The following is a 27,975-nucleotide window of genomic DNA, read 5'->3' on the forward strand; positions in this document are numbered from 1 at the left end:
TTTTAACGGCGCTTGTGCATGTGTGCTGTGTCATCTGCTGCGCTGCTGCTTCGCACCTGTACCACAGTCTATTAGAATATAAGGTATGTGTACATTCTAGGACACTGTACCTGCACGACTGCACAAAGTCCGCACCGACAGTAGAAAGGGCGCAGCAAAATGGCGAACCAGCCCTGCACCTTTCCTGTATATTTTGAAACGAACGGCGGATTTCTCATAGGGTGTTCAAAGGCGCCATTGCTGCACCGCTGAAACGAATGAGCTGTTAATACAGGTGAATAGAACGTGTCAAAGCTACGTTCGATTCACCAACATCACCTGCAAACCGTAGCGAAGCAGCCACTAGTACACTCTACAGCCACGGAAAGCCGGATTGCGGATCGAATTAATACAAACATTAATATACATTTTTTTTAGTTTTTTTTTTCATTCAATGATTCTGGTGCGACCCACGCGACTTGAACGCGCTTCCCGGTATGCTTGTTTTTATTGCGTATCATCCGCCGTAATTAATGAAATAATAATGTACTTTTGCACTGGCGATTCGAGAGGTGACTCAAAAAAAAGAAAAAAAGAGAGCGTCGGTTCCTCGATTTCCTCTCTCTCCTTTCGTCCCGGAATTTGCGCCATCGCCATCGACGACAGCCTTGCCTTGTGCGCAACGTGGTAACCGAGGAGACTGAAGTCAACGTGTGCGTGAGTATGCATTTTTTAATACGAGAGTTTTCTTGTCGTGATGGTACCCTATGTGCATTCTCATTTACGGGTCAACGTCGTGTGCGAGTATTTGCGTAGTTAACGGCTTTTTCTTTGCCCCGGAGTTGGAAAAAAAATAAATAAAAAGGCGCAAACCCGCACCACCAAAGAGGTATGGCAGGTGTAAGACCAATAGGAAATAAATGAAAAGGGGTTACAGAAGCAACCCAAACAGAGATTTAAAGAAAGCCAATTAAAAGAGAAAAAAAATGGTCTCGGAGACAAAGCAGTCGATTATGAAAGGCGAAGTGCCGGCGCTCAGTGAATACGTGGTAAAAAGGCAGAACGCAGAAAACAAGACAAGCTCCTGGAGAGAGAGAGAGAAAAAAAAAGGTCCCCGGCAGTGATCCACGGAAACCGCCCGACCCCATTTATTAAGACACATGAAATGCCACGCGTGGGGCAGCGCCTTGCTGATGCCAGGAACTGCAGGAGGCGGCCAGTTGATGGTGGGCAGCTCTGCGGCATATGGGTGGCTGCAGGACTAAATAGAAAAAGAAGAGAAAAACAGGAGAAAAGGGAAAGACCAAGAGAGAAACGCAAGAAATATGACAGACAGGAAAAGAAAACACAGGAAGAGGGTAGAAAGGGGGAACAGTAAACGATGACGATGACGCATGCAGCTTAAGGCATCGGCCACGGGGTTCCCCCCGCCATAGTTGGCATAAACAGTGGCGATGGCCAGAAACAGCCATGCAAAAGTAATATGTGAAAATATGAAGATGAAAGTGAAAGAGATAAAAAATTAAAAGGCGTCGGGCAAAACAGCTGGGGCGGGAGGTGAGGTGGGGGCTGACCGAGCTATAAGAAGAGAAAGGCGAATAAGTAATGCGCGGGTTTTCCTCGAGCGCAGTAAAAGTGGGTAAGTAGGTGGGGTGATGGAAGCAACCCGAACCGCACCACGCAATTCAGCAACAATCTGTGCGGTGTGAGGACAAGCCAGCAAGTAGTGGGATAAGTCCTCACACTGCGTCCCACACGCGCACAGATTGTTGGCGTGCTGACGGAAACGGAATAAGGAGGGCACAAAATGCTCGTGACCCGTGAGGAGATGCACCAGCGAGCGGTGAGGAGGACACCACTCAGGAATATCGTGAACGCTGGGGAGCCATTGATACAGGGATGTGCCGGCGCCCTCGCGTTGCCAGACGCCATGCCACACATTCCGAGACAAGCGATGGAGACGGGCCCGGACCGAACGTACTGACATACGAACTTCCCGCAAAAGACCCGTGGTGACCGCTCAAAAAGCAGCGCAATCCGCGAGCTCGTTTCCGAGGACGCCGCGGTGACCCGGGACGTGGTACAAGTAGACATGGCGCCCGGCAGCGCTCTGCGACGTTAACGCGCGCTTGCAGTAGACAACACGAGCGTCAACGTCACGGATGTTTGAGAGGGCAAGGAGTAAAGAAAGGCAATCGGTGTATATGTGCACCGGCGTGGATGTTTGTAGCGTGGTGAGGTAATGAAGCGCCTCAGTGAAGGCGACTACCTCCGCGCTGTAGGCGCCTGACGCGTTTATAATCTTGAATTTACGGACAGCGCATAGACGACCACGTGGGTTAAAAGCCACGAAAGCGGCGCCCGCAGGCACGCTCGTATATGAACCGTCCGTGAACACGTGGTTCGCAGGCGTGGCACACACACGTGAGGCCTGTTGGGGCGTTAATCGGTAGAACCGGAATCGGCACAGCTCCCGCGGATGGCGCGACCACGGGTCGAACGGGCGTTCCAAGTTGCGGGGGTCAAACGACTCGTTGGCGAAATGAGTCACCTGGCGCTACACGAATAATGAGAATTCGGCATTCAGGCGATCCAGCTCCAATGGGAGTGGTGGGCAGTTGGCCAGGATCTGCAATGCCGACGTACGAGTTGTGTGGAAGGCGCCCGTCAACGCCACCAGAAGCGAGCGCTGAACCGACTGCACACGGGCAGTGAGGTGCGAGGTTGGGAAAGCGGGCCACCACACCGGCGATGCGTATGCAACAGCAGGGAGCAGAACCTGTCTATAAAGGCGTCGTAAAAGGACGGGACGTAGCCTGTAATGCAGACGTACGAAATTCAGCAAGCGAGTAACGAATACCTCGGCTTTAGTCTTGATAAAGTCAACATGGGCGTGAAAATTAAGCTTATCATCCAAGACCACGCCGAGAAGTTTAATGTGATCTTGATGTTTTAGAAAAGCGCCGTCTAGACGAATAGACGGACGCCTCTTGGAAGTGCCAATATGCCCATTGTTGAAGAAGACAAAGAAAGATTTTGACTGACTAATTTTGACCTTGTTTTGCCGGGCCCAATTGCAAATCAAGGATAAGACAGATTCTGCCAGACCCTGCAGCTGCAGGCGCGAGGTGCCAGACAGCAGCACAATGGTGTCGTCCGCGTACGCATGTAAGTGCACGCCGTCCGGCATTGGAAGGCTGAGCAGAGAGTGGACGATCAAATTCCACAGTAAGGGGCTGATGGGGGAGCCCTGCGGACTGCCGATCGTCGGGCTAGCCGATACCTCACCCGCGCGCGCCCGGAACACCACCCGCCGTCCCGAGAGGAAAGAGCACAAGAGGTGGTATAAGTTGGCCAGACAGCGGTGTCTGCGCAAAAAGAACAGCACCGCTGCGTGTCACACGCTATCGAAAGCGCCCTGAAAATCGAGGGCGATCAGAACGGCGGGCGTTTTTGATGCCTTGAGCGAGAGCAGGCGCTGCTTCAGGACATACAGGGCGAGAGGGGCACTCCGGGCATGTGTAAAGCCAAATTGGGAATCGTGAAGGAGGTGATTAGAATTTAGAAAAAAGTAAAGCCGGGAATTTAGTAATCATTCCAGTACTTTGCCGAATATGGAGTTCATCACGATAGGCCGATAAGCAGAGGGTAAATGAGGCGGCCGGCCAGGTTTGGGAATGAAAATAATGCGTCCCTCTTTCCAGGATGTAGGAAAGTGTCCCAGGCAGAGGGCCGCATTAAACAAAAGAAGAAAAAAGGAAGGGTGAATACGAAACAGATTCCGAACGAACATGCCGGTGAGCCCGCCCAACCACGGCGCCGAACATAAGTTGCCCCGAAACAGCGCATGCTCGATCTCCGGGAGCGTAAATGCGTGATCGTCAGGCACGGGAGGGTAATCAGAGCACGCGAGCGCGCGAAGTCGTGCGTGGAAGGGGGTATCGCAACTCGGGTCATCCGTCGCGACATGCTCACTCAACAGCAGTGAAGCAGACGCCAACACCGATGACGTGACGACGTTGGGCGAGGTCTCAAGCGGAGGGAGGAGCGTCGCGGAGTGTAATTTCTCAAACGCCAGTTTGAACGGCGAACCATAAAGGTTGCGAGCCGTCATATCCTGACAAAGCGCGTGATCCGCTGCGTATTTGGCCCTACGAATGTGCTGCTTGTAGGCTGCGAAAGCCGACGCATATTGCGTCCTGTAAAACGATCGCAGATCAGGGTCGCGGGCCCGTTGAAAGCGACGACGCATGGCGCGCACACGCAGTCTCTCCTCAGCGAGCTGAGGGCTCCACCACGCATTTGCCTTGCCGCCACGCGGTTTAGCTTTACGCAGGTTGCGGCGACGGAGCGCCTCATATAGCTCATAGAAATGCCCGACCGCGCTATCGAGCGCATGCCCAGATGATAAAGAGGCGTGGTGAACTCTCTCGAACCACGGATGCAATCGTAGGGATTCGAGGATCTGGGCTCTTGCGTAGTTCGTAAGGACACGCTCCAGACTTCGCGTTGCAGCGAAGAGGGTAAATTCGACGTAACGGTGATCGGAAAGATTGTCGCGGTCGGAGACCTGCCAAGTGAAACCCGCGCTCGCGAGAGAGACAGACGCCAACGTGACGTCGATCCGTGAGCGAGCGTACGGCGTCTCAAAAGTGGGCAGCGACGCGGGGCTGTTGAGTATTTGCAGGGCGTTAGCGTTGGCAAACTGCCCGAGCTGCGCGCCGCGCACGTCTCCGGGCCCGGGCCCCCACAGCGCATGCTTCGCATTGAAGTCGCCCCCCATAATATACGATCGCGCTAAGCCAGCAGAAAATACCTGCCACAGTTCGTCCAAAAAGGGATCGAGAGGGCGATGGGGCGGCGCATAAATAGCAACGAGTACGAACGAAAGTGCGGCTCGCTCGCACCTGACGGCCACGACCAGTTGCGATACGTATATGGGAAATAGATCGAATGTAGGGGCCCACGCAAGGAGAGCAACACGCGGGTGCTCCCGCGAGTGAAACACTGTAATATCGCGGGGCACATGGGGAATCTTGTGGTCGCGGGTGTGCGGGTCAGACACCAGTGCAAACGAAAAGTCGCCCTTAACCATGTGCTGCACCAACAGCCGTGTAGCATCACGCGTGTTGGCGAGGTTTGCCTGTAGGAAGCGAAGCGGGGAGGCGTCAGCCATGGTTGAGGGCAACGAACGTGGTGCCGACAGGTGAGAAGCACGGACGAGAGAGTGCCGGCGCGCACACCGAAACAGGACAAGCCACCCCGCGACGCCAATCAACCTCGGCCGCAACCCAAGAAATCCCAGCCTCACGGCCCACCAAGGCAGAAAGAATGAGAAAGGTGGAACGAAGGAGGCAGAAGGAGGTGCGATAACACTCAAGAGGGAGAAGAAGGAAAGAAGGAGGAACACCGAGATGAAGACGGGGATAAAGGCGCGGTGATCCCCAACACCCCCACGGCGCCAAGAGGAGACTCCTGCATGGCCGCATGCGCGACCCAATACCCCCGGCAGCCGCGAGGACGAGGAGACCGCCGCGCCGCACCACGGAAGCCGGGACAAGCAAACTAACCATAGTCAGTACGAGCGCGCAACCACGCAACCCTGGCCATCAGGAGAGGGCAGGCCTTATCCCCTGTTGGATGAGAACTGGGTTGGCCCGCGCGGCGACATTCGCTGCAGCACACAGCAGCATCCCCCATGCGCACCGTGCACTGCTCACCGAGGTGCGGGCCCGCTTATCGCGTGCACACCGCCCTCTCGGGATGCTGCCGAACAGGGCACGAACGGCGGCCGTGACCATAAGTAGCGCAGAACGTGCACGTGGGTATGTGCACGTCCTCCGCCACCGTAGTCGAGGTCCAACCCACGGAACCTCGCCCGCGACTCATGAGCGACCGGTACGCAGGACGATCCACTGCCACCACGTGGGTGAAATTACCCGAGCGCTCCCTGAATGAAACTCGAACCTCGCAAGTGGACGGGTCCAGCCGGAGGTCAGGGTTGCGCGAGTTAATCTGCGCCACGAGATTTACAGCCGGGACATCAGGGTCGACCCAGGTCAATTTAACATGCGGCTTACGCTGTTGTACCAAGCGCACCGACATTGCGGTGTTAGTGACCGGGTTCTGTTCAATGAGCGTTTTAAGTTTTTGAACTGACGCGAGATCGTCCGACAAAACCGTGAGGCCAAGCGGTGTCTTGTGCACGGAAATGGCACCGAGATTTTCGCGTGCGGGGTCGACGTTGGTTTTTAAGATATGTTTAATATCCTGAGCGGTAGTGCCCGTGGGTACAAGGGGCGTCAGAAACATGGCATGCGCATGGTCTCGCCTTTGCTGGGGTCCAACGGCGACGGCACGGGCAGCATCCGGGAGCATAGCTGCCTGAGCAGCGGCAGCACCAGGCCTAGGCGGAAATGCAGGACGAAGACCGCCACGGGCGACCGCAGCGTACGTTAAGTCCGCCGGGCCAGAAGAGGCTGCTGGTTGTAGGACCGTAGAGCCAGCCAGGCGAGCCTGTGCCAGCTGGTCCCGGAGCTCATCCGCCCTGCCGCACTGGCGCGCCGCCACAGCCCGCATGTCCGCACATTCCTGCACAAGCTGACGAAGATGACCGAGGATCTGGGAACGGTGGCTGTTGGTCACTTTACAATTCGTGTCGAACAAAATGTCCGTGATCAGCTTTTCGCATTCCACAGCGCGGTGGAACGACGCTCATCCACCACGCTACGAGCGGAAGAGGGGGGCAAGCCGACGCCATCAGGCCGTTCCCCACGATCAGCAGCAGCATCAGCAGGCGCGCCCCCGGGACGGAGCCCACCACCCACGGCGGCCAGCACGCGGTCTCCGTCCGACGAAAACACAGAGTCGTTCGAGCGTGGCGAGGCGTCCGCCGGAAGGAGGCCATCCCTCGACGGCAGCCCAGCAGCCGGAGGCCGAACATCTGCCATGCCCCGCTAGTGGGTACGGGCCATCAGCCAGTTGGGCGGCCAAGTCCCGCCGCAAATAGGGAGATTTAGGCAAGGTTAAGGCCTCCCAGGCTGAAATTCTGGCCTGTCCGGAAGCAGAAGACGTTCGCGGAAGACGTCCAACAAACGGTGAGTGCCAGAAGGAAGAAAAACCTGACCTTTCGCTGAAAACGGGCAGGAGCGAAGCGGCCAGCGGACAAGCAGCGTCGTAGTTAATAATGGCGCGTGCCAAATATGCAGCGAGCGCACGTGTGGCTGGCCGATCGCTCGCGTACTACGTGCGCTCGAGATGAGTTCAATCATGCGCGCATGTTATATACTCCGGAATGGCATTGACTAGACCACTTTTTTGATGCGCAGAAAGACGCTGGGCGTAGATTTCCTGCACGACTTGCGCGATATAGCTACACAATAGATCTTGAATGAGGTCTGTCGAGATCTATGCGCGTGTTACCCGGCCACAAGCACTTCATCTCCTGCATCGTTTAGGGCAGCGGAGTCTACACGCAACCGTGCCGGCCAGGAAATAAATTAGCCGTTTTCGCGAGACATTCCGACGTCACTGCTGCGGTGGTGCCAAACAAAGCCATGTGGATTCTATGCGAACATTAAAGCACCTGAAAAATAATCTAAGAGACTCCTTTAGTGCTCGGCGTGGCCTAATGGCTCCCTGTTCGTCCAGTACGAGTGGTGCGTGTTAAGGCTCATTCACACCGCCGACTGACAGTGGTCGCGCGACCAAGTTGGTCGCAAAGCGACCAGACGCAAATGGTCATTTTCGAGAAAAGCGACCATTTTAGGCCAGTCGCTCAACTGCTCGATTTTTCAGTCGCGCTACCGTGGTCGCAAAGCTGCTCAACCAATCAGCGCCGCGCCGAAAGTGATGTGTGTCGTCATCCACGCCAAATGCAATGTCCGCGTCACGATATGCAGGCTACAGGCCGGTAATTGGTGTCTTGTCTTGTGATTCTGGGACGCAGCAGTTCCAGCAACGTGTCGAATGTACGCGGTCGCATTCGCTGGAAGCTAAACAGCAGGAAATGAAAGCACAGCACAAACCCTTTTTCCAGCTGCCGTTCGTTGGATGAGCACGCCACCCAAAGGTGAACAGCGGGTGAACAGCTTTGCTTTAATATTATGCACCGAATAACACGCAATGCGAACTAGAAATTACAACTTGCTCTCGATAATACTCGTTGTCATGCGCACAAAGTTCGGGCAGGAGGCGGCTTGCGTGGCCGGTCACTTCACGCGAGTGGAGGCACGGGCGCACCCACGAGCGTCGCGTTTTCTTCGGAGGTTTCGACGCTGCCACAGCTGACACCCCGGCGGAGCACATTAGCACAGCGACGACGTCTTCCTGTTCGCTCGAATCAAAATCCATGGCTGTTGCCGGAACGCGAAACCAATTGACACAGTGCCAGCGAAGTGCGCGCTCACTGCGTAGATCCCTAGAATTCTCGCTGAAGAACGAGAATGTCCGGGATAGCGACTTGCAGGTCGGGCTCAGCCGAGCTTGCCGGTGTGAACATCAGTCGCCTTCGGTCGCTTTTTGTTCGCGAGTCGCAAATGGTCGTGCGACATCCTCAAGCCGCCGGTGTGAATGAGCCTTTAGTGCCACAATATGAGGTCATGTAACACTTCGCTTCAGCCACGTGTTGTTCACAACTTAGCGTAAACTTTCACCGCCTTCCGCTAGCTTTGCTCTCCATGGGAGACGAGCTTAATTGTACCTCGTGCAAAAGGATACATGCTCTAATGAAACCGCCGATTTCGCATGCTTGCACAGAAAGCTCCAGCCTTATGCAGTGGATCGACCACATGAATCAAACGGCGCATGTAAATAGCGGAGCGCTTGTGGCACACGTGGATCTTTAGCAAAACCTCTAAAACAGATTCGGTGCATAGAAAAAAACTTCTCAATTGCAGCGTGCCCCGTACTAGACGCGCAGACTAGGCGCAGAATGGCTCCTTATACGCGCGGCGATTCTGGTGTCATGCCAGCTTCCTTAGGAAGAAATTATGAGATAATGTGCAGCAGTCAATACGCTTCTCGGCAAGTCATGAGGGGGTTTACGTCAGTAGTAATAGTTCTGCACCTAACTTTTGCACCAATTGCTTATCCGTGACAGTCGCGTTTCCACACAGACGATTTTTGTTCTTCGTGAGACTGAAATTTCAATACATATATAAAATTCATGGGTGTTAGGTTTCGTTAAGCAGCTGGTCAGGGAGGTTTGCCGCATGTTGCCTACTCCTGGAACATGTGGCAAACCTCCCTGACCAGCTGCTTTCTACAGCTGCCAGTAGGCAGCGACACAAGTTTATGCTAGTGCTCTCGTTGCAGCAGGTCACATCCCCACAAGTGAAGGCAGATTCTCACTTTTTTTCTAAAAACACCAGGCAATTAACTGTGGTAAGTGTCATACTGAACGAAGGCGACCCCAAAATGTGATCGTCCTGCAAAATTTGAGCAAGAACAGTGCAGTGATGAGTGCAAAACCTTTTTTCGAACAGGTGCAGCGAAATTATTCAGCACCCTGTAGAAGTTTGACGTACATATCACGGCTAACCTTATGCTCGGCTGTCTTAACTGACTGTTAAACTTGTACTTTGAACTCGTATATCCTCCTGAGACCCCTTGTACAATACATTGCACATTGCCTTCCATATTTTTTCGAAATTTACTCGGAAGTGATTACCCAAAATATTCACTCTGGGTGTGAAGTACTGTGCATGTGTAACTACTGTAACGAAGTGGTTTGCTCATATTCTTGTCATCCGCTTTCGCGAAATTTGACAATAAATTGGTCTAAACCTCTGTGTCGTCCCACACAGCCGAAAGACTTCGAGGCGTATTTCGAAGTCACCGAGATTTCGTGAAAATACCGTACGCGGCAGCAATATGGCAATGTACTTCACCGTAGTTCCATCTTCATCTCAGCGTTTAAACAATGAAATGCAGTTTTTACCACAGCTAACATGAGGAGATTATGGAGATAGGCATTTTTTTCACGTAGATGGAGCTTTTGGCATCTATCCGTGGTATTATAGCGCCCACCGACGCCGCAACACGGGGCCCTTCGGTCGGCGCTGTCAGCCGGTGCCTTAGCGCCGGCTGTCAAAGAAGTGAAAAATTAAGAAGCACAGCGTGTGCTCGAGGCGCAAGCTCGGCATGCGCAGTGTCGTTCTAGCATCTAGCCACGCTGGTCGTCGCAGCCACCGCTCGGCTCACCACCTTCGCCATTTTGAGTAGGGACGACGGCACGGCTCGTACGGCCGCTGTCACGTCATCCTACAGTGGTGCTACACTATTCAAATTTCAAAAATTGTTTTTTAAGTTCATGACATAACAGTAGGCATTAAAACTACCTTGAAGAGCGATTATGCCCCGTTGTTGTGTCCGGGTCTCAGGAGGCTATACCAAGTAAATCAAAAGAGTAGTATTGTCATCTCATTCAAACAGTTTAAGTTCAAGATTATGAGTTTATGAGGGCAGTAACTGCAATGTATTGTTGCAGCCCTTTCACTGTCTCATGGCTGTATTAAGTGCTCATATGCTAAATGTACCAATTACTGTACCACGCTTTCCTTTTGTTTTGACCTAATATTGTGTCGCATTAATACGGTTCTTTTTTCTCGTATTATTGCAACAGCTAACATTGGATAAGTAGGAATGACATTGTGTTGTACCTAATCCTTGTACCTGTGACCACTACCCTCTGTAACAAAAAAAAACCCTGATGGTATAGTGTCCCAGCTGTTATGTAACAAGCTTTAAAAATACACAGATAATTTTACACAAATAAAACCAAGTGCATGTTATTCAGAGTCCAGTTGAGAAATGGCCAGTAATTTATTAGCCCTTGGCACCTAATTAGTTATAGCTAACTCTTTTAATTTAGTCATCTATCTATTAGGGTGTTGATCAGGAAGTTGTATGATATATTAGAGTGACATGCTTCTAGCAGGGTCCACATCATGTTTTTTTTTCTTGTGGAGAGAAGCCTGCAAAGTATGAAAACAGGCATGCGTCAATGCACCCGTGTGCAAAAGGTTGCTGTGCCATCCAACAGTCTCAGCGGGGAAAGTTAACTGTCCTTTCTAGGGTTTTTCGTGCCAAAACCAGCTCCGAGGAGCTGTTGGGGAGCTGTTGGTGCATTGTGTAAAGAATATTTATGTTATTGTCAATGACAGGGCCAGCTTGCTTACCCACTAAGACAGTTTCAGGGCCCTGCAATTCCATGCACATGATCTTTTTCAAATTTCATGGGGTGGGGGGGTTCATTGCCGGAAAAAATAAGCGCACAATGTGTTCCTCGCTGGAAACGGTTTGTTTTGGTGTCACTTATGATGCTCATCTCCCAAATTAACATCTTGACAATTAGAACAAATAAAAAGTTGGCTCATTACTTTGCTACTTGGATGACGTGCATCATGAACTAGCACTTTTTCAACCAAACTCCAAAGAACATGCACTTTGTTTTGTTTGTGTAGACTGAACAGTAATTTACTGATGCAGAAGTACTTTTCTCTTTAGTGTCCCTTTAAGACCACGGTGGTCAGGACCAACACAGTTCGTTTGCCTCCCCCCCCCCTTTTTTTTCTTTAAGTTAAAGTTTATGTATGATGCACTCTGGGGGTATAGCTGTGGAAAATGTTGCAATTATTGTTGACAGCACCATTGTTGCACATACAGGAAAGTAATCAAGCCTTCGCTGTTTATTATTATGCATAATTTTTCCCCGCCAACTTGCAATACCTACATCTGTAAAATTAGCAATGGCTTGAATATTAACAGCACTCTTGTCATTTTATGGCTGATATCTTGCAGGTGTAAACCTGCCTTAGAAGGTTGCATAGTTTGTTAAACATGTAACTTTAAAAACTGTGCACCAAGAGGCTTGCACCTTTTGGCCAGTTTGAATGCTGCGATCCCAAGTTATACCAAATGCAATCTGCATTTTTGCATTGAAAGGGGTTTGTAATAATAAATGATTCATTGTTTATTGAGATTTGCAGGTGCTTGACTGTCTCCGATATGTCATAACATTGACTGTTGGTGGCGGTGGGTGCAACTGAAAACTTGCAAAGAATATAAAAACAATGACAAACTAATTCTTTAGTGTCATTCTACAGTTCCTGAGTTATGTTAACTTGTACCACTGATACTTTGACGTCATCAAAGCTGTGCCAGCTTGTTCACAATGTCTGCGCAGTTTGCTGTGGGCATTCACAGAGGTCGCAAATATCTTATTCATGACATTTGTTCGCTGAACGTAGCCTGCACAGCTTAACAGGTTGCTTGTCGTTCTAGTGTCTATTATAATCTGTTTTGAATATTTTTACTTCGTTCAAAGGCACTTATGACAAGGCAAAGAGGAGGGCCAAGAAGGCGGAATGCGAGTTGGCTGTGGACACCACGGAGCTGTCGGGTAATTGCTAGTGTTTTTTTGTTTTTTTATGCTCATGCTTATGTGAAAGGGGAAGGCAAACTTGGAGCAGGGTTACATTTACAGAGCAGTCGCTCTGCCAACTGGGCTGACCAGGAAGCTAGAGGTGACAGCTTCAGGCTAAAGTGGCAAGTCGAAGTGCATGCAACAAACATTTTTTTCTGGAAAAGCTGCCGGTTTGAGGGGTTGAGTCTTATAAAAGATGCTACTTATAGACCGGAAAATATGGTACTCCCCATTAGGACACATTAGAATGGTTCCACCTCTCCTTCTATTGCTGGAGGCACCTTTTAAAGTCTTTAAATACCTATGAATTTTTGTCACGGAGACCTGTACACATCCTGATACTTTGCATTTACCAGAGTGCTCTGAAACAACCAAATAGGCCATAAATCTACCGCTTCTGCTGTGAAGTAAATATTTTTGTGTTTCAGCGATGCTGCTGCGGGTGCAGCTGGAGGTGCGGCAGCAGAACAGGGACGTCCTGAATGAGCTGCAGCAGCTGAGGCATGAAGTACGGGTCGTGTCTGAGAGGCTGGATGAAACTGAGCCTCTCAACAAGACCCGTGCAGTGTCTCAGCCTGCCTTGTCGACGGTGCCTCCAGTTCTTCCTCGGCTACCTGCCGACAATATTAAAGAATTAGAGGCAGCCGTGCGGGATGAGGTTGTGGCTGCCACCTTGGTTTGTACTGCCCTTTTATTTGTAATTATGAGGCTATGTAACATGTGGAAGTTCTGTGCTTTTTCATGAAACATGGTGTGGGTTCTATGTAAGGAACTTTGCATCGCACACACTAAAGAGTTCATGGAAATAATTTGTTCCCAGCTGTATAGTTTCTAATGACATATTTGGACTGGACCTTAGTTTCTTTAACATGCATCTAAGCGTACACTAGTGTTCTTGCAATGAGACCTCATCGAAATGTGACCCTGACTGCCAGAATCAAATCTTTGACCTCGAGCTCAGCACCGCAATGCCATAGGCACTGAGCTACCACAGTGGCTTGCTGAATCGGTGATTTCCAACAGCTCTCCGTAGAGATACATTCATCAAGCAGGAGTAAATCGTTAAGTTAATAAAAATCTATTGCTGATATAAAATGCAAACTGTGGCAGCCTTCTATAGAAGGACACAATGTAGAGCACTTGTGAATAAATTCTTTTTGTTAGACGAGTTGGCACATCGTGAATGGTAAATAGCAGTGCCAACAAGTGGGACACAGTACAGGAAAAGGGGTGCAATGATGTTCTGTATATGCTGTATTTACCTCATTTTAATCTAGTTTTGTTTTCTAAACAATAGAGTTTGAAAATTGCATTGCAGTTGGATATGTAATGAAAACCACATTTGCAGCAAGTCTAGTGTACCTGTTGTCGAATTGCCTCATTGCACTAACATTTTTTTTTCTTGTGCTACAAGCCCATGAAACAAACTCCTAAACTATCCAGTTTCATGCATTGGTTCAAAGCATTTTCTAGAGCACTAGCAATTACTTTAAGAATGTAAACCCACATACCCTGTGGCCCCTGTTACTTTTTATTCCACTACTCTGATTTTTCTGTGCTTTGTTTTATCTACCACTATTCTAGATTATGTAAGAGAATTTATGCCCTTCATATTGAATAAGTGAAATACCCTATTTACTTATGTAATGGACACGCTCGCATAATGAACGCACCCCCAACTTTCGTCGTCAAAATTTCAAATTTTTTTTTCTCCCGCGAAATAAACACACCCTGAACTTGCTGCCGTGAAGTAGGAGAGACACAGTACGATGCGGCGTCCGATATGGCATTCAGTGGGTACGATTGTATCAGACGCTGAATTGTACCGTGTGTCTCCTACTTTTATAGCGGTAGCATCATATGGACACTCCAGGTGCATTTTTGAAGTCGGCGCCAATGATCGCGGCTTTATCCCGCGTTGGAGGGAAGAAAGCGGGTAAGAAACGCGCCGTATTTCGTCGTGTGCATGGCGCCGTTGGGAGGGGAGGGAGGCGGCACAGCAACTGCACATTGCACGGCCGGGCGTGCCCTATCTTGAAAACGATCTGCGTCGGAGGCTGAGTCTAGGTGCGACGGCAGCTTATACTTTTGAGCGTACTCCGTTATCGCCGCTCAGTTTGCGTTGAAGTGATACATGGCATGAAGGTCACTTCGCTCGCTGTTGCTGCAGCGCTTCCTCACACCAGCATTTCGACTGTGAGTGTCCGCGGTCATCGAGTGTGATTGGTTCATGTTTGCCTGTGCGCGCTGACACCATGCTGGTTAAATTACTTTGGAAGTTTATACGGGCGATAGAACTACTATCTTTACTTTGTATAGCTCTCTGCGCATTTGCTATTGCAATCGATGGTTCGCCTTGCGGACGAAATTGCGGCTTTCTTTAGAGGTGGACGTGGAAAAACAAATCGTTCAAAATTTTACCCTGCATAATAAACGCACCCCCCCCCCAACTTGCGCAAGTTTTCAAAGGAAAAAAAGTGCGTTCATTATGTGAGTAAATACGGTATTGTAATGGGGGTGCCCCATTTTCCATGCCGTAATGACAAGGGTTGTGAAAGTTGGTCAAATTGCGAACAGCTCGAACCATTGCATTGAACATTCATGGCAAAAACAGATGCTGGTCATATAGAGAACACGGCCCCCGTGAAGGGGAAATAGCATTGTTTAATGTTTTTTCACCTTGGTTGCCATCCGTTTTGTTTTTTGACATGCTTTTTCCCACCCAGTTTAAACCCACAATAAATGTGATCCAGACCAAAATAGTGTTGTTGAAGGGTTTATATGTTCTGCCTTCCTCATGAAGCCTTGTTCACTGACATAGTCGCTGGCCATATGCCTGTTGTAGCTAAATGAAATCAATAATAGTCAGTGAACAAGGCTTCTGTGTAGAAGCCGAAACATCCTTTCGACGAGCAAGTCGAAGCAAGCGTCAAACCTTGCGATGTCTTACGTGGTTGCCTTCAGTGCCATGATGTTATGAGAGGGAGAAAGCGAAACGAAACCTATATTTCTGGGGTTTTAGAGTCCGGAACCTTCACGTAAAGGGACAGACAACTGCTCGGAACATGAATTGAGAAAACCACTTGTGCAAAAATGACCTATCCTACTGGTTAAAATAAGCCATGTTTTTCTCATTAAATGTGGATTTATATTTTTGATTCTTCCCCAAAAGTTGCGAAAAATGACCCTTGTCGCGCCTAATGGCAAAATATGAAGATGCATAAGTGGCTTGAAGAGGAGGGAAAACTGGAAGAACTTGGTATTGATTCATGGTAAATAAGGAACAGCGCACTGAAAACGTAGACGAAGGGAGACTTGACACACCACAAGTGCTGACTTTCAACTGGAAAACTTATTGAATGAACGAGTTTATGAACATTTGAGCTGTGCATGCACTTGCAAGGCAGTGAACAATTCACGACATGCACTCGTGGTTAGATCAGGTGATACTAAACAAGAATGAATAAAAAAAAAACATCACACTGCTCGGCTGTCAACGATTTGCGGGGTCTAAAAAGGAAATTTCTCTTTCTTGGAAGACTATTGTAGGCTGACTAATGCAACCTGGTCCTGCTTTCTGTATTCTATAGGCCTCGCAAATTTGATGAGTCAATTTGGTCTGTGTGGCGAAAAAGAATCTCGGTCTGAGAGAATTCTGCAGTGCACCCGAATTGCCAAATGCGAGGCGCAAACAGTGCATTTTGGTGCTCCCTGAGGCGCACGTTTACACACCGCCCTGATTGTCCCACGTACACTCGGCCACAGGTGAGGGGGTTGCTGTACACGATTGCCGTGGCGCAAGGCACACGCATATTAGTGTGCCTTACAGGGCAGACTCTTTTTGCATTTGTACCTTTCTCCACACATTTTGTAACTGCTGCGCAGATGCTACCCACTTTCTGGCTGAAAAAAATCTATGCCATGCCACGATCCCCCCCGCCCCCTCACCCCTTTTTTTGCTTCAACCTGTGCGAATGCTAGTGTCCATAGCATGCTTCAATTCTTGCACGAACTTTCCACAAGACAGCATGCTATTGGCGTCTTAAGGAAAGGTTGTGCGAAGAGTAAAGTTTGGAGAGTAAAGATGCGGCACCAAGAAGCAAGCCGTTAGCCATACATACACTATCGTTCGCACAGGTTGAAGGGGGGGGGGGGTCGTGGCATGGCATAGATTTGTTTTGTTCTTTTCAGCCAGAAAGAAAGTAGGTAGCGTCTGCCCTGTAAGGCACACTAACAGGTGTGTTTGCCTTGCGCCACTGCAATCGTGTACAGCATCCCCCTCACCTGTGGCCGAGTGTACGTGGGACAATCGGGGCAGTGTGTAAACGTGGGCCTCAGGGAGCACCAAAATGCACTGTTTGCGCCTTGCATTTCGCAATGCATTGCCATGACTGCGAGTGCACTGCAGAATTCTGTCGGACCGAGATTCTTTTTCGCCTCACAGACCAATTGATGCATGAAATTTGCGAGGCCTATATAATACAGAAAGCAGGACCAGGTTGCATTAGTCAGCCTGCAATGGTCTTCCTAGAAGAAATTTCCTTTTTAGACCACGCAAATCGGTGACACCGGAGCAGCACGATGGTTTTTATTTTTGTTAATTCATTATTGTTTAGTATCACCAGATCTAACCACCAGTACATGTCATAAATTGTTCACTGCCTTCCAGGTGTATGTGCAGTTCAACTGTTCATAAACTCGTTCATTCAATAAACTTACCAGTTTAAAATCCGCACTTGGGGTGTGTCTACGTCTCCCTACGCTTTCAGGACACTGTTCCTTATTTACCATGAATAAGAGGCCTATCACATGGCTTTCTATTATTGTATGGGTTTCATGGTATTCTTATTAGTATTGAAATGCAGCCCACATTTTTCTGTAATTTTTTTTACCTTACAATATGCTGATAAGCCTTCGTTTGTAGTGAAAGTGGCACTGCCTTTGTTTTTGATGAGTTGGCTTGGTAAGTCTATCGACAGAATAATGATAACGGGGGCCAGGCAGCCATGATGTAGGTGTGTATTTGGGGGGGGGGAACGCTGTACAAATGTAAGAAGGTCTGTACGACAATTCAAACTCATTGTACCAGCTTTATATCTTCAAAAGTGGTTGAAAAGTCCAAAATGTAGGCAGTTAACTGCAGTTGCACTCACTCCTGTGAAGCAGAATGATAGGCTGCTTTCACAATTTGCGAAGCTGCAGGTGCAAACATTGCTGAGGGTTAACTTTTGGTTACCACAAAACTACCTCTTTAAGAACTGGTTGTCTGTCGCTTTAACGCAAAATGTGAAGGTCTGAAAATATCATGTCGGTATGCCTTTAAGCTGTTTTGTGCCACACGTGTGTAGATCTGGCTTTCCTGCACTCCAATGTCACATCCTCTAATTATGCATTGCCCCGCAGGGGCGTCTGCGTCAGCAGGCGTTTGGTGTGTTGCGACACCACGGACCCGAGCACACGAGGGTTGGACCCTCCCGCGTGTAGCCGTGCGCGGCTTAGCCGTGTCTGGGGAAAGGGGGATCCTGGGGGTTGAGCCAATGCCGGGTGATTGGACCTTTAAGGCCCCCCGGCGGAGGCAACACACCTCTTCGGCCTCTGCTTCACATAGACGGCACCTCCAGACTGACCCTCCTGGAGGAAATCGGCAGTCGCCTTTTCCTGTCTCTCTCTCCTCAAATCTGCGTCTCTCTCCCACACTTTTGGTCTTTCCTGTCTTCTACTCTCTTCCACTTACTTCCTTTTTCGCTGGCGGCAAGGGTTAACCTTGTGTGGCTATCCTACCTTGGGTACACCATATTAGGTTATAGTAGCGGCGTACGACTGGCGTCGTGCAGACTTGTGTACAAGCTCTGCCGCGTCCCCTCGTTGGGCTCCGTGGTGGGCGGTCGGCGCTGTTGCCGAACACATACACCTTCTTATGGCAGCGCAAACCTCTGTCGTCTATGATCGGCCTCTGAAAAGAGGCCGCACCGAAGCAACATTCCAGTTCTCCTTTCGGAGCAACACCCCAGCATTCCCCAAGTACCATGTAGTCCATAGTGAGAACAACACACCCGTGAGAAAACTGTCTCCTTTCCTGGTGGCCAAGTGCCTAAAAGACAAAATTGGACCGACATAAAAAGCCTCAAAAATGTCTAGCGGGGACCTCCTCCTAGAACTAAATGACAAAGACCAAGTACAAAAGCTCTCGGAACTTACCAGTATTGGCGATGCCACAGTTACAATTTCAGCCCACAGAACTCTAAATACAAGCAGGGGTGTGATATCCGAGGAGGACTTCCTTGGTTTGAGCGATGAGGAACTGCTGGAGGGTTTCCAGGAACAAAACGTGACCAAAGTACAAAGGATTGTCATCCGCAGAAATGATCAAGAAATTCCGACAAAACATGTCATACTCACCTTTGGAACAAGCGAAATGCCTACCTCTCTAAACGCAGGGTACGTAAAAGTAAATGTCAGACCATATATCCCGAACCCCCGACGATGTTTCAAGTGTCAAAGGTTTGGACATGCTTCACACGCATGCCGAGGACAAACAACCTGTGCTAAATGCAGTTCCAATGACCATCAATCTGACAATTGCACTTCTTCTCTACACTGTGTCAACTGCAAAGGGGACCATCCAGCCTACTCGCGGTCCTGCCCTTGCTGGAAAAAAGAAAAGGAAGTAATTGCACTAACTGTGAAAGAAAAAATCTCGTTCTATGAAGCAAGAAAGCGACTGTCTTATCTTTCTAGAAGAAGTTATGCTGAAGTGACGCAGGTGGGGGCAGCGTCACAGAGGCCTCGGGAGTCCTCCGAGCCCACGCACAGTGGTACCGCAGTGACCCCTCCTGCCCCCGTGGTGGCAGCAGCCAGTGCTGCTCCATCCTCTTCGAAGGGCCCACAGATGCCAGTCCCGCTGGGCCCTAAACTCAATCGAACTCCACGGCCCGAGACACGTGTCCCGGCGCCCACCTCTCGATCCTCCAGCGCCTCTGAGAGAGCGATGGAGGTCGACGCAAAAACCACGGTGTCATTGACGCCGAAGGACAAGCGCTCTCTCGAGCGCGCAAAGAGGGACAAAGTCCCAATAACCACACTATTTAAGAAAGTGATACCCTAAGGGTTATTGCTCCTTTGTATTAGCCTTCTCCACATCCATGTCACCTAACACCTTATATCTTATTCAATCGTAATGAAATTTTTTATCTTTCAGTTTCACAATGGCTTTTATTATCCACTGGAACTGCAGAGGTCTATTACGCAACTTAGGTGACATCAAAGACATGCTAAGTAACTTCTCTCCTGCGGCCTTGTGCTTGCAGGAAACAAACCTTAGCGAAAAACATAAAAATTTTTTAAAAGGCTTCACTGTGGTACGGCGCGACCGTACCCAGGCGAGCCGGCTTTCGGGTGTGTAGCCATTGTTCTGCAGGCAGGTATCGCAGCTAGAGAAGTTACCATTAACAGTCACATAGAAGCTGTTGCTGTCACCATTTTAGCGCACAAAACCATCACCATTTGTTCGCTATACATTCCACCACAATCACATTTTACCGTAAAAGACCTAGAGTTATTTCAAAACCAGCTACCTCAACCTTTTTTAATCGCGGGTGATTTTAACGCACATAACACGCTATGGGGTAGTAAAACAAACGACACCAGGGGACAAACACTTGAAGATTTTATCCTTGCAAATGACGTATGCCTTTTAAACACCGGTGCTGCAACCTACTGCTCTCCAAGCACAGGAGCTATGAGCTGTCTGGATCTAGCACTGTGCTCTCCGTCTCTCTATAGTGATTTCCACTGGAGTATTATAGATAATCCCTATGGTAGTGACCATATGCCTGCAATCATAAAACCAACATCCAAGCTACCTATCCTACCTTCTAGACCACCCCGTTGGAAACTTCATCTTGCAAATTGGCCTCTCTTCACCGAAAAAGCTAGTCTAGACAAACTGATCTTAAATGACCTAAGCATAGACGAAGCGAATGAGAGGATTACTACTTGCATAGTTGCTGCGGCGGAAGAGGCTATTCCCAAATCTTCAGGATTCTTAAGAAAAAAACTAAAACCCTGGTGGACAAACGAATGCACAGAAGCTAAAAAATTGCAAAACAAAGCGTGGGGTATTTTCCGAAGGTACCCAACCCAAGATAATCTGTTATCATTCAAAAAGGCGAAAGCAAAGGCGAGGTATATCCGTAGGCAAGCAGAACGAAATTCATGGAAAAACTATATCTCATCGATTAACAGTTCAATAACATCCAAGAGAATGTGGGATCAGGTTCACAAGTTTAGGGGCGACTATGCTTCCTGCACGATCCCCGTACTCTCAACTCCAGGCACGCAAACAAGTCTACAGGAACAAGCAGACATATTAGGCCAACACTTCTACACTATATCTAGCTCGGCAAACTATTCCGCAACATTTCTTAAACACAAACAGTCCGCAGAAAAGCAAAAGCTCCCGACAACGGGAAGTTCAGACAGACCGTTTAATGTCCCTTTAACGCTCCATGAAATAAACAGAGTGATCTGTTCGGGTAAGAAAACAGCACCGGGTCCTGACAAAATACATTACACTATGCTGGCCCACCTGTCCCAGAAAGCCGTGGAGGCCTTGTTGCGTTTTTTCAACATGATCTGGGAAACCGGTAAAATGCCTGCAGAGTGGAAAAAGGCCATTATTGTTCCCTTCTTAAAAGCGGGAAAGTCACCAAATACTCCCAGCAGCTATAGACCTATAGCACTAACAAGTTGTCTCGCAAAATCGTACGAAAGCATAATAAATATAAGGCTAACATACGTTCTTGAAACAGATAACTTACTCGATACTCACCAGTGTGGTTACAAGAAAGGCTGCTCAACAACTGACCATCTTGTCCGTCTTGAACATACCATACGTGAGGCATTCCTTTACAAACAGCACTGCCTAGCGGTGTTTTTCGACCTGGAAAAAGCTTACGACACCACATGGAGGTATGGCATTTTACAAGATCTAGCTACACTAGGAATACGTGGCAGGATGCTGAACTGTCTGGCCGATTTTCTGTCAAACCGAACATTTCAAGTCCGTCTGGGCGCAACACTGTCCCGAGTCTTTGTTCAAGAAAATGGCGTCCCACAGGGTTGCGTATTAAGCACCACTCTTTTCGTGGTGAAGATGAATTCCATAAATTCGGTTATACCGTCCAACATTATGCACTCTTTATACGTCGACGACCTTCAGATTGCATGCCGTGCCTCGGGAATATCTACATGCGAAAGGCAAACCCAGATAACAATAAACAAGCTGACGCAATGGGCCGATAAAAATGGATTTGGCTTTTCTACACAAAAAACTGTGGCAGTCGTGTTTTCACAAAAAAGGGGGCTATACCCGGACCCAGTTCTCAAAATAAACCAAAGCCCATTACCGGTTAAGCACGAACAAAAGTTCTTAGGAATCATTTTTGATAGCAAATTAAACTTCATCGCTCACATTAACAGCGTAAAAACTGAGGCAAACAAAGCGCTTAACATCCTGAAGGTCCTATCACGTAAACATTGGGGCGCCGATCGAACGTGCCTGTTACGTATTTACCGCTCTGTCGTTCGCAGCATTCTTGACTACGGTTGCATAGTTTATGGGTCAGCAAGGCAGTCATACATCAAACGTCTTGATCCCACACACAACCACGGACTACGCTTAGCAACTGGCGCATACAGGACCTCCCCAATAGAAAGCCTGTATGCCGAGAGTAACGAACCCTGTTTGGAGCACCGAAGAGCTTTGCTCACAATCTCATACGTGCTTAGAATCACAGCTCTACCCAATCATATATGCCACACTATTGCTACCTACACCACAAACAGAATACACTATGCCAACAAACCACACAGCGTGAGACCACTTATCCTTCGATTTGAAGATATGTGCCAAAACTACAATGTTCCGAGCGAGGCTCTCAAGGTCGCCGAAACACCGAATAGACTGCCCCCGTGGTATGATTTCGCACATTTTTGCGATTTTACCCTAACATGCCACAAGAAAAAAGAAACACCGCTTGAACACATAATGCAAGATTTCTTAGAATTACAAAATAAATACAATGACTACACCGAGTTTTACACTGACGGTTCCAAGACAAATGAACATGTTGGAAGCGCAGTTGTATCGGAATGCTGGGAAAATTGTCTTAGGTTGCCACAGTCTGCTTCAGTTTTTACAGCCGAAGTATATGCCCTGCTTATGGCCTTAGAAAAAATAGTAACAGAAGATTATAAAAAAGCGGTTGTCTACACAGATTCCCTTAGTTCACTTAATTCTCTCCATAGAAAATCAGAGTGCGAACCTTTTCTCGGCTGCATCCTGAGAATGCTCGGCAAATGTGAAAAGCATGCTAAAATAATTCGTCTCTGTTGGGTTGCAAGTCACGTGGAAATCCTGGGAAATGAAAAGGCGGACAAATGTGCAGCACTCACAGCCTGTAACAAAATTAGACAAATAAATCTTCCATTCAAGGACTGTGTCCGGGTGGTCCGTGCTGCGATCACCTCAAAGTGGCAACACGAGTGGGGCTGCCAAGTAAATAACAAACTACAAATAGTAAAACCCATACTACAGGAGTGGAAGACATCTTATCACCAGGAACGTTTCATGGAAGTCATTCTATGTCGCATTCGCATCGGACACACACATCTCACACATAACTTTTTATTGAAAAATGAACAACAAACGGTTTGTGATCACTGCCAAGAATCCCTAACTGTGAATCACATTTTAATAACATGTCCGGCGTTGGAGGAAAAAAGACAGAAATATTTTTATGAACTTTACAAAACACTAACACCACTTCATCCATCCCTGATCCTAGCTGAAAATTCACTTGTATCTTTAGACGATGTTTTTAACTTTTTAGATGAAACAGGGTTCTTAAACAAATTTTAAAGTAAATGATCTTTGTTGCTTGAAGCACTTTTATCAAATTATATATTTTCAACCTGTGCATGGCGCATCATAGCCTTAGTTGCTTTTGCGCCACAAAACCTTACATAACTAACTAATTATGCATTGAGAATTTGCATGGGAGTAGAGTTGGTGCGCTTACAAATGATAGTGAAAGCTTGGAGAGGTAGTTACTATGAAACATAGATACTGTGCTAAGGGTTATAAAACACAAACATGAAATGCACAGAACAGACAAGACCTGATGCACTTCGTGTTTATGTTTCTTCCAGTAACGCTAAGGTGTTGTAGAGCACATTTACAATGAAAGGGCATTGCGTCACAAACCTCTTCCAGCAAAAATGTTTTGCTTTGCACTCAGCTAAAAATTCACTTCACTTGGCAATAAATTATATTCTTGTAGTATTGGGTAGATTTTTCAACTTGAAAACATTGCCGCATACAATGCTCATTTCCACATCTCTGGCAATTTTTGGCTTTTGCAGCGCAAGCGCCTCCTGCAAATAGGAGGGAAGTCACTGCGCGAGGTGGCATCGTATGCCATGAAGGCTGTAATGGCGTACCCCGTCGAAGTGCTTTACATCCTTCATAGCAGGAAGGGGAAGAGGGCAGTCATCAATTTGAAGTTATGCCGGATAGTCACAGGTAAAGCTTCCTCAGTCATCCTTTTGCATTGTTGAAGTATTGTGTATACAGCCGAACTCCTCTACAGCGAAATGGCTTGCATAACAAGAGGTTGTCCTTGCCAAAATCGTGTCTTTAATATAAATTGTCAACTTCTACAACGAAGAAAGTTGGGTGTCCCTGTTGGCTGATTTCATTTTTTACTATGAAAGCCACATACTCAGTCACCACTGCCCTTGCAGAAATTGCGAAAGTGTGCTCTGCACTAGCACCAATGGCAGCTCAGGTGAATTGCTTGACGAGCATGCCGATGAATTGCATCACACCAGGCAGCTTACACGTTTAGCATCAGTGGGTGAGACAGTTGAATATGTCCCGGTTAGTAAAGACATGGTGTGATCATCAGTGATGACGTTAACGCTATGTTAGGGTGGAAAAACAGGAATGTCAACGAAGGCAACAGGGATGAAGGTCCTGTAAATGGATCAAGAATTTTCATGGCGGGGAAGGCGATAGCATTTAATTATCCGCAGCATTACTTTGCGTATCCTGCATTTCGCCGCTGAGCATGCTGCGAACCTCGATTCAATAAGGTTGGCTGCGGTTGCAAATTCTGTCAGATAAACTGTGTGCAAAAGACTTAGCAACTTGTTTCACTAAGTCTCTTGAAGGTTTTGTTTTGTTGAATGTGTTTGCCTGCTCTATTCTGGATGATCCTTACGGTGCATGCTGTATGTACTAATTGTGGTCTTTGCATGTTTGTGGGCAGATGTCATCTGTGCGAAAGGGGGGGGGGGGTGACCTGACACAAGCACAGGACTTCATTAAGTGGTTGCCAGGGTCTGTGGACAGCAGTGGTGCAGGAAGAGGCGTTTCGCAGGAACGTTTGCAGCAGAGCAGCCCGATGATTCCTCCCTTCGGGGCAGGAATCATTGCCTGCCCACTGCTGCCCTCTCCCTGCCCCACCTTTGCCCTCAGGTCCCTGGCAGTCCACCGTCGGCCTCTCCTGTCCGGCTGCTGCTGCCCCTGCTCCATCCCCTGCTGCAGCCCCTGCCGCCCCTGCCCCTCCTCCTGCTGCTGCCCCTGGAGCTGAGCACCCCTACTGATGCCTGCATCAGTTCAAGAATTGTATTGTAAATAGTACTGTAAATAGTATACTAAATAAATTATATTTTCGTTTACGCTTTGCGTGTGTCTGCAGGAAGTTTCCTTCCCGCACTTATTTCCATCATAATTTCTTCGCTACTAATTGTATAGGCAGTAAGCTAGCATACAAGCAACAGAATGGCTGAGTACAGGCTATGCTTGAAACTCATTGGATACAAAATGGCTAAGCACTGGGTATTCTTGATACACGTTGGATACAGAATGGTTGAGCGCTGGGTATTCTTGAAACACGTTGGATACAGAATGGCTCAGCACTGGATATTCTTGGAACACGTTGGATACAGAATGGCTGAGCACTGGATGTTCTTGAAACATGTTGCATACAGAATGGCAGAGCACTGGATGTTCTTGAAAGACTGGATACAGGATGGCTGTGCACTGGATCTATGCTTGAACTACATTGGATTCTACAATGGCAAACTGTACGGCCAATCATGGCTCGAACAGTGGGTGGACCTTGGATCGGGTTGCACTTTGCCATGATGCCAGGATTGGGCCAAAGTTCGTATCAATTTCTGCGAGCATTGGACCATGCTTGGCCCAGTGCTGTCGTGCTGCCTGGGCTACTTCTGATGTCCCTGACAGCCGCTCCTCCGGGCGATCGCCGTCGCCTCAACGCCGTCGCTCCCCGTCACCCCAACCTCGCCGCTTTTCCTCGCCACACCGCCGGACGGAAAACTAGGCCATGCAGCTCTTGGAGGTAGTGCTGCATCACGTTCGTCCGGTCCAAATCCTCCGTTGACGCCCCTCGCGAACACGAACCTAATTCAAGTAGATGTAGATGGTATCCCGTTGACAGCATTGATTGATACTGGAGCCCAAGTGTCCATAATGAGCGCTAACCTATGTCGTCGCCTCGAAAAAGTTCTTACGCCTGCCGTCATTCGAGCCGTACGCGTCGCCAATGGCGCCACTGTTGCCGTCTGTGGTATGTGCACTGCTCGCGTAGGAATTGCTGGCCACCAAGTTCCAGTCCTGTTCTCCGTGCTGACCAGTTGCCCTCATGACCTAATCTTCGGGCTCGACTTTCTGACGAGGCATTCTGCCCTCATCGACTGTTCCACCGGTACGCTGTGCCTCGAGCTTCCTCTTCTTTCCGACGTTCGCCCCGAACTACCGAACACCCTATGCACTACAGCGTTTGTTCGGTTACCTCCAAAAGCCCTAACCTTCGTCGAATTGGCCTCAACGGCAACCGTGCTTGATGGCGACTATGTCGTCGCCCCTATTCGTGATGCCCTCCTGGCGCGCGATATCTCTGTGCCACACTCCGTCGTTACCCTTGCCGCTAATCGGATGTGTCTCCCCGTTGTCAATTTTGGCTTGACGAAGCAAGTGTTACCTGAAGGCATAGCGGTGGCCACGCTCCGGTCAGTGACAGACGACCACGTCACTGCTTTTGCAGCCGACGCGTCTCCAGATCCTCCTGATTACCCGCAGGATGCCTTGAACCTCGATGGGCCATTACGTCCCATGGTCGCTCCGGACCTCGCCCCGGGCCAAGCAGCCGCCCTATATCGCCTTTTGATTTCCTATCGCGACATATTCGACACTGACAATCGCCCACTTGGTCAGACGTCCCTTGTTAAGCATGGGATAAACACTGGTGATGCTGTTCCCATTCATCGGCGACCGTATCGCGTGTCCACGGCAGAGCGGCAAGTTATTCAGCAGGAAGTCAACAAGATGGTCGCCAAAGGCATTGTTGAGCCCTCGTCGAGCCCTTGGGCGTCGCCGGTCGTGCTCGTCAAAAAGAAAGATGGCACGTGGCGTTTCTGTGTTGATTACCGCCACCTAAACCGAATCACTAAAAAGGACGTTTACCCGTTACCACGAATTGACGACGCTCTTGATTGTCTTCACAGTGCCAAATACTTTTCGTCCATTGGCCTTCGATCTGGTTATTGGCAGATTTCCGTCGATGAGCGAGACCAAGAAAAGACTGCTTTCGTTACTCCAGATGGCCTCTACCAATTTAAGGTTATGTCGTTTGGTTTATGCAATGCCCCCGCCACGTTCGAACGGATGTTGGACTCTCTGCTTCAAGGTTTCAAATGGTCAACTTGCTTTTGTTACCTCAACGACGTCCTTGTGTTTTCTCCTACGTTTGAGACGCACCTTGAGCGCCTCGCAGCTATCCTTGACGTCTTCCGCAAGGCTGGGCTCCAATTAAACTCATCGAAGTGCCACTTCGGGCGTCGACAGATTACAGTGCTCGGCCATCTCGTCGATGCTTTCGGAGTACAACCCGACCCGGAGAAGGTTCGAGCAGTAACAGCTTTTCCTGTACCTCAGTCTTCCAAAGACGTCCGGAGTTTTGTGGGGCTCTGCTCTTATTTCAGTCGGTTTGTGAAATATTTCGCAGCTGTCGCTCGACCACTCACTGAACTTCTGAAGAAAGACGTGCCTTTTACGTGGGGTTCCCCTCAGGCTGCCGCATTTCCACGCCTTATCACGATTCTGACAAATCCACCGATCTTGGCCCACTTTGACCCGTCCACACCTACAGAGGTCCGAACCGATGCCAGTGGTTATGGGATCGGCGCAGTCTTAGCGCAACGGCAACACGGACAATACCGCGTTATAGCCTACGCTAGCCGGCTCCTGACAACTGCAGAGCGCAACTATTCGATTACCGAGCGCGAATGTCTTGCTCTCGTCTGGGCTGTTTCAAAGTTCCGCCCATATTTATATGGCAAGCCCTTCTCAGTAATCATAGACCATCATGCGCTTTGTTGGCTTTCGTCGCTCAAGGATCCTACTGGTAGGCTCGGTCGTTGGGCTCTCCGACTACAAGAATATCCCTACAAAGTGACGTACAAGTCGGGACGCCAACACC

The 27,975-nt window shown here is 48.9% G+C and overlaps 2 protein-coding genes across 2 annotated transcripts in view; one reads left to right on the forward strand and one right to left on the reverse strand.

Annotated features, from left to right (window-relative positions):
* The window catches only part of LOC119439925 (putative phospholipase B-like 2), a 158,259-nt gene extending 151,701 nt beyond the window's left edge, over positions 1 to 6,558 (reverse strand). The window contains exon 1 of the mRNA XM_037704892.2: positions 6,311 to 6,558. Coding sequence (XP_037560820.2) covers positions 6,311 to 6,558 — 248 coding nt within the window. The remainder of the gene's footprint in view (positions 1 to 6,310) is intronic.
* Positions 586 to 27,523, forward strand: LOC125943383 (uncharacterized). The gene is made up of 5 exons (XM_049662673.1): positions 586 to 696; positions 12,308 to 12,382; positions 12,835 to 13,082; positions 23,831 to 23,904; positions 27,502 to 27,523. The coding sequence occupies exons 3-5, from the start codon at positions 12,837 to 12,839 to the stop codon at positions 27,521 to 27,523; spliced, it is 342 nt and encodes a 113-aa protein (XP_049518630.1). The 5' UTR covers positions 586 to 696; positions 12,308 to 12,382; positions 12,835 to 12,836.
* Positions 27,524 to 27,975: the final 452 nt, after the last annotated feature.

This window comes from Dermacentor silvarum, chromosome 2 (genome assembly GCF_013339745.2).
Source record: "Dermacentor silvarum isolate Dsil-2018 chromosome 2, BIME_Dsil_1.4, whole genome shotgun sequence".
Classification (NCBI taxonomy): Eukaryota; Metazoa; Arthropoda; class Arachnida; order Ixodida; family Ixodidae; genus Dermacentor; species Dermacentor silvarum.

Coding starts and splice junctions, on each gene's coding strand:
- LOC125943383 (XM_049662673.1), top strand. CDS start 12,837: ATGCTGCTGCGGGTGCAGCTGGAGGTGCGGCAGCAGAACAGGGACGTC. Junction 13,083..23,830: donor AGGTTGTGGCTGCCACCTTG/GTTTGTACTGCC, acceptor TGGCTTTTGCAG/CGCAAGCGCCTCCTGCAAAT. Junction 23,905..27,501: donor GCCATGAAGGCTGTAATGGC/GTACCCCGTCGA, acceptor AATATTTCGCAG/CTGTCGCTCGACCACTCACT.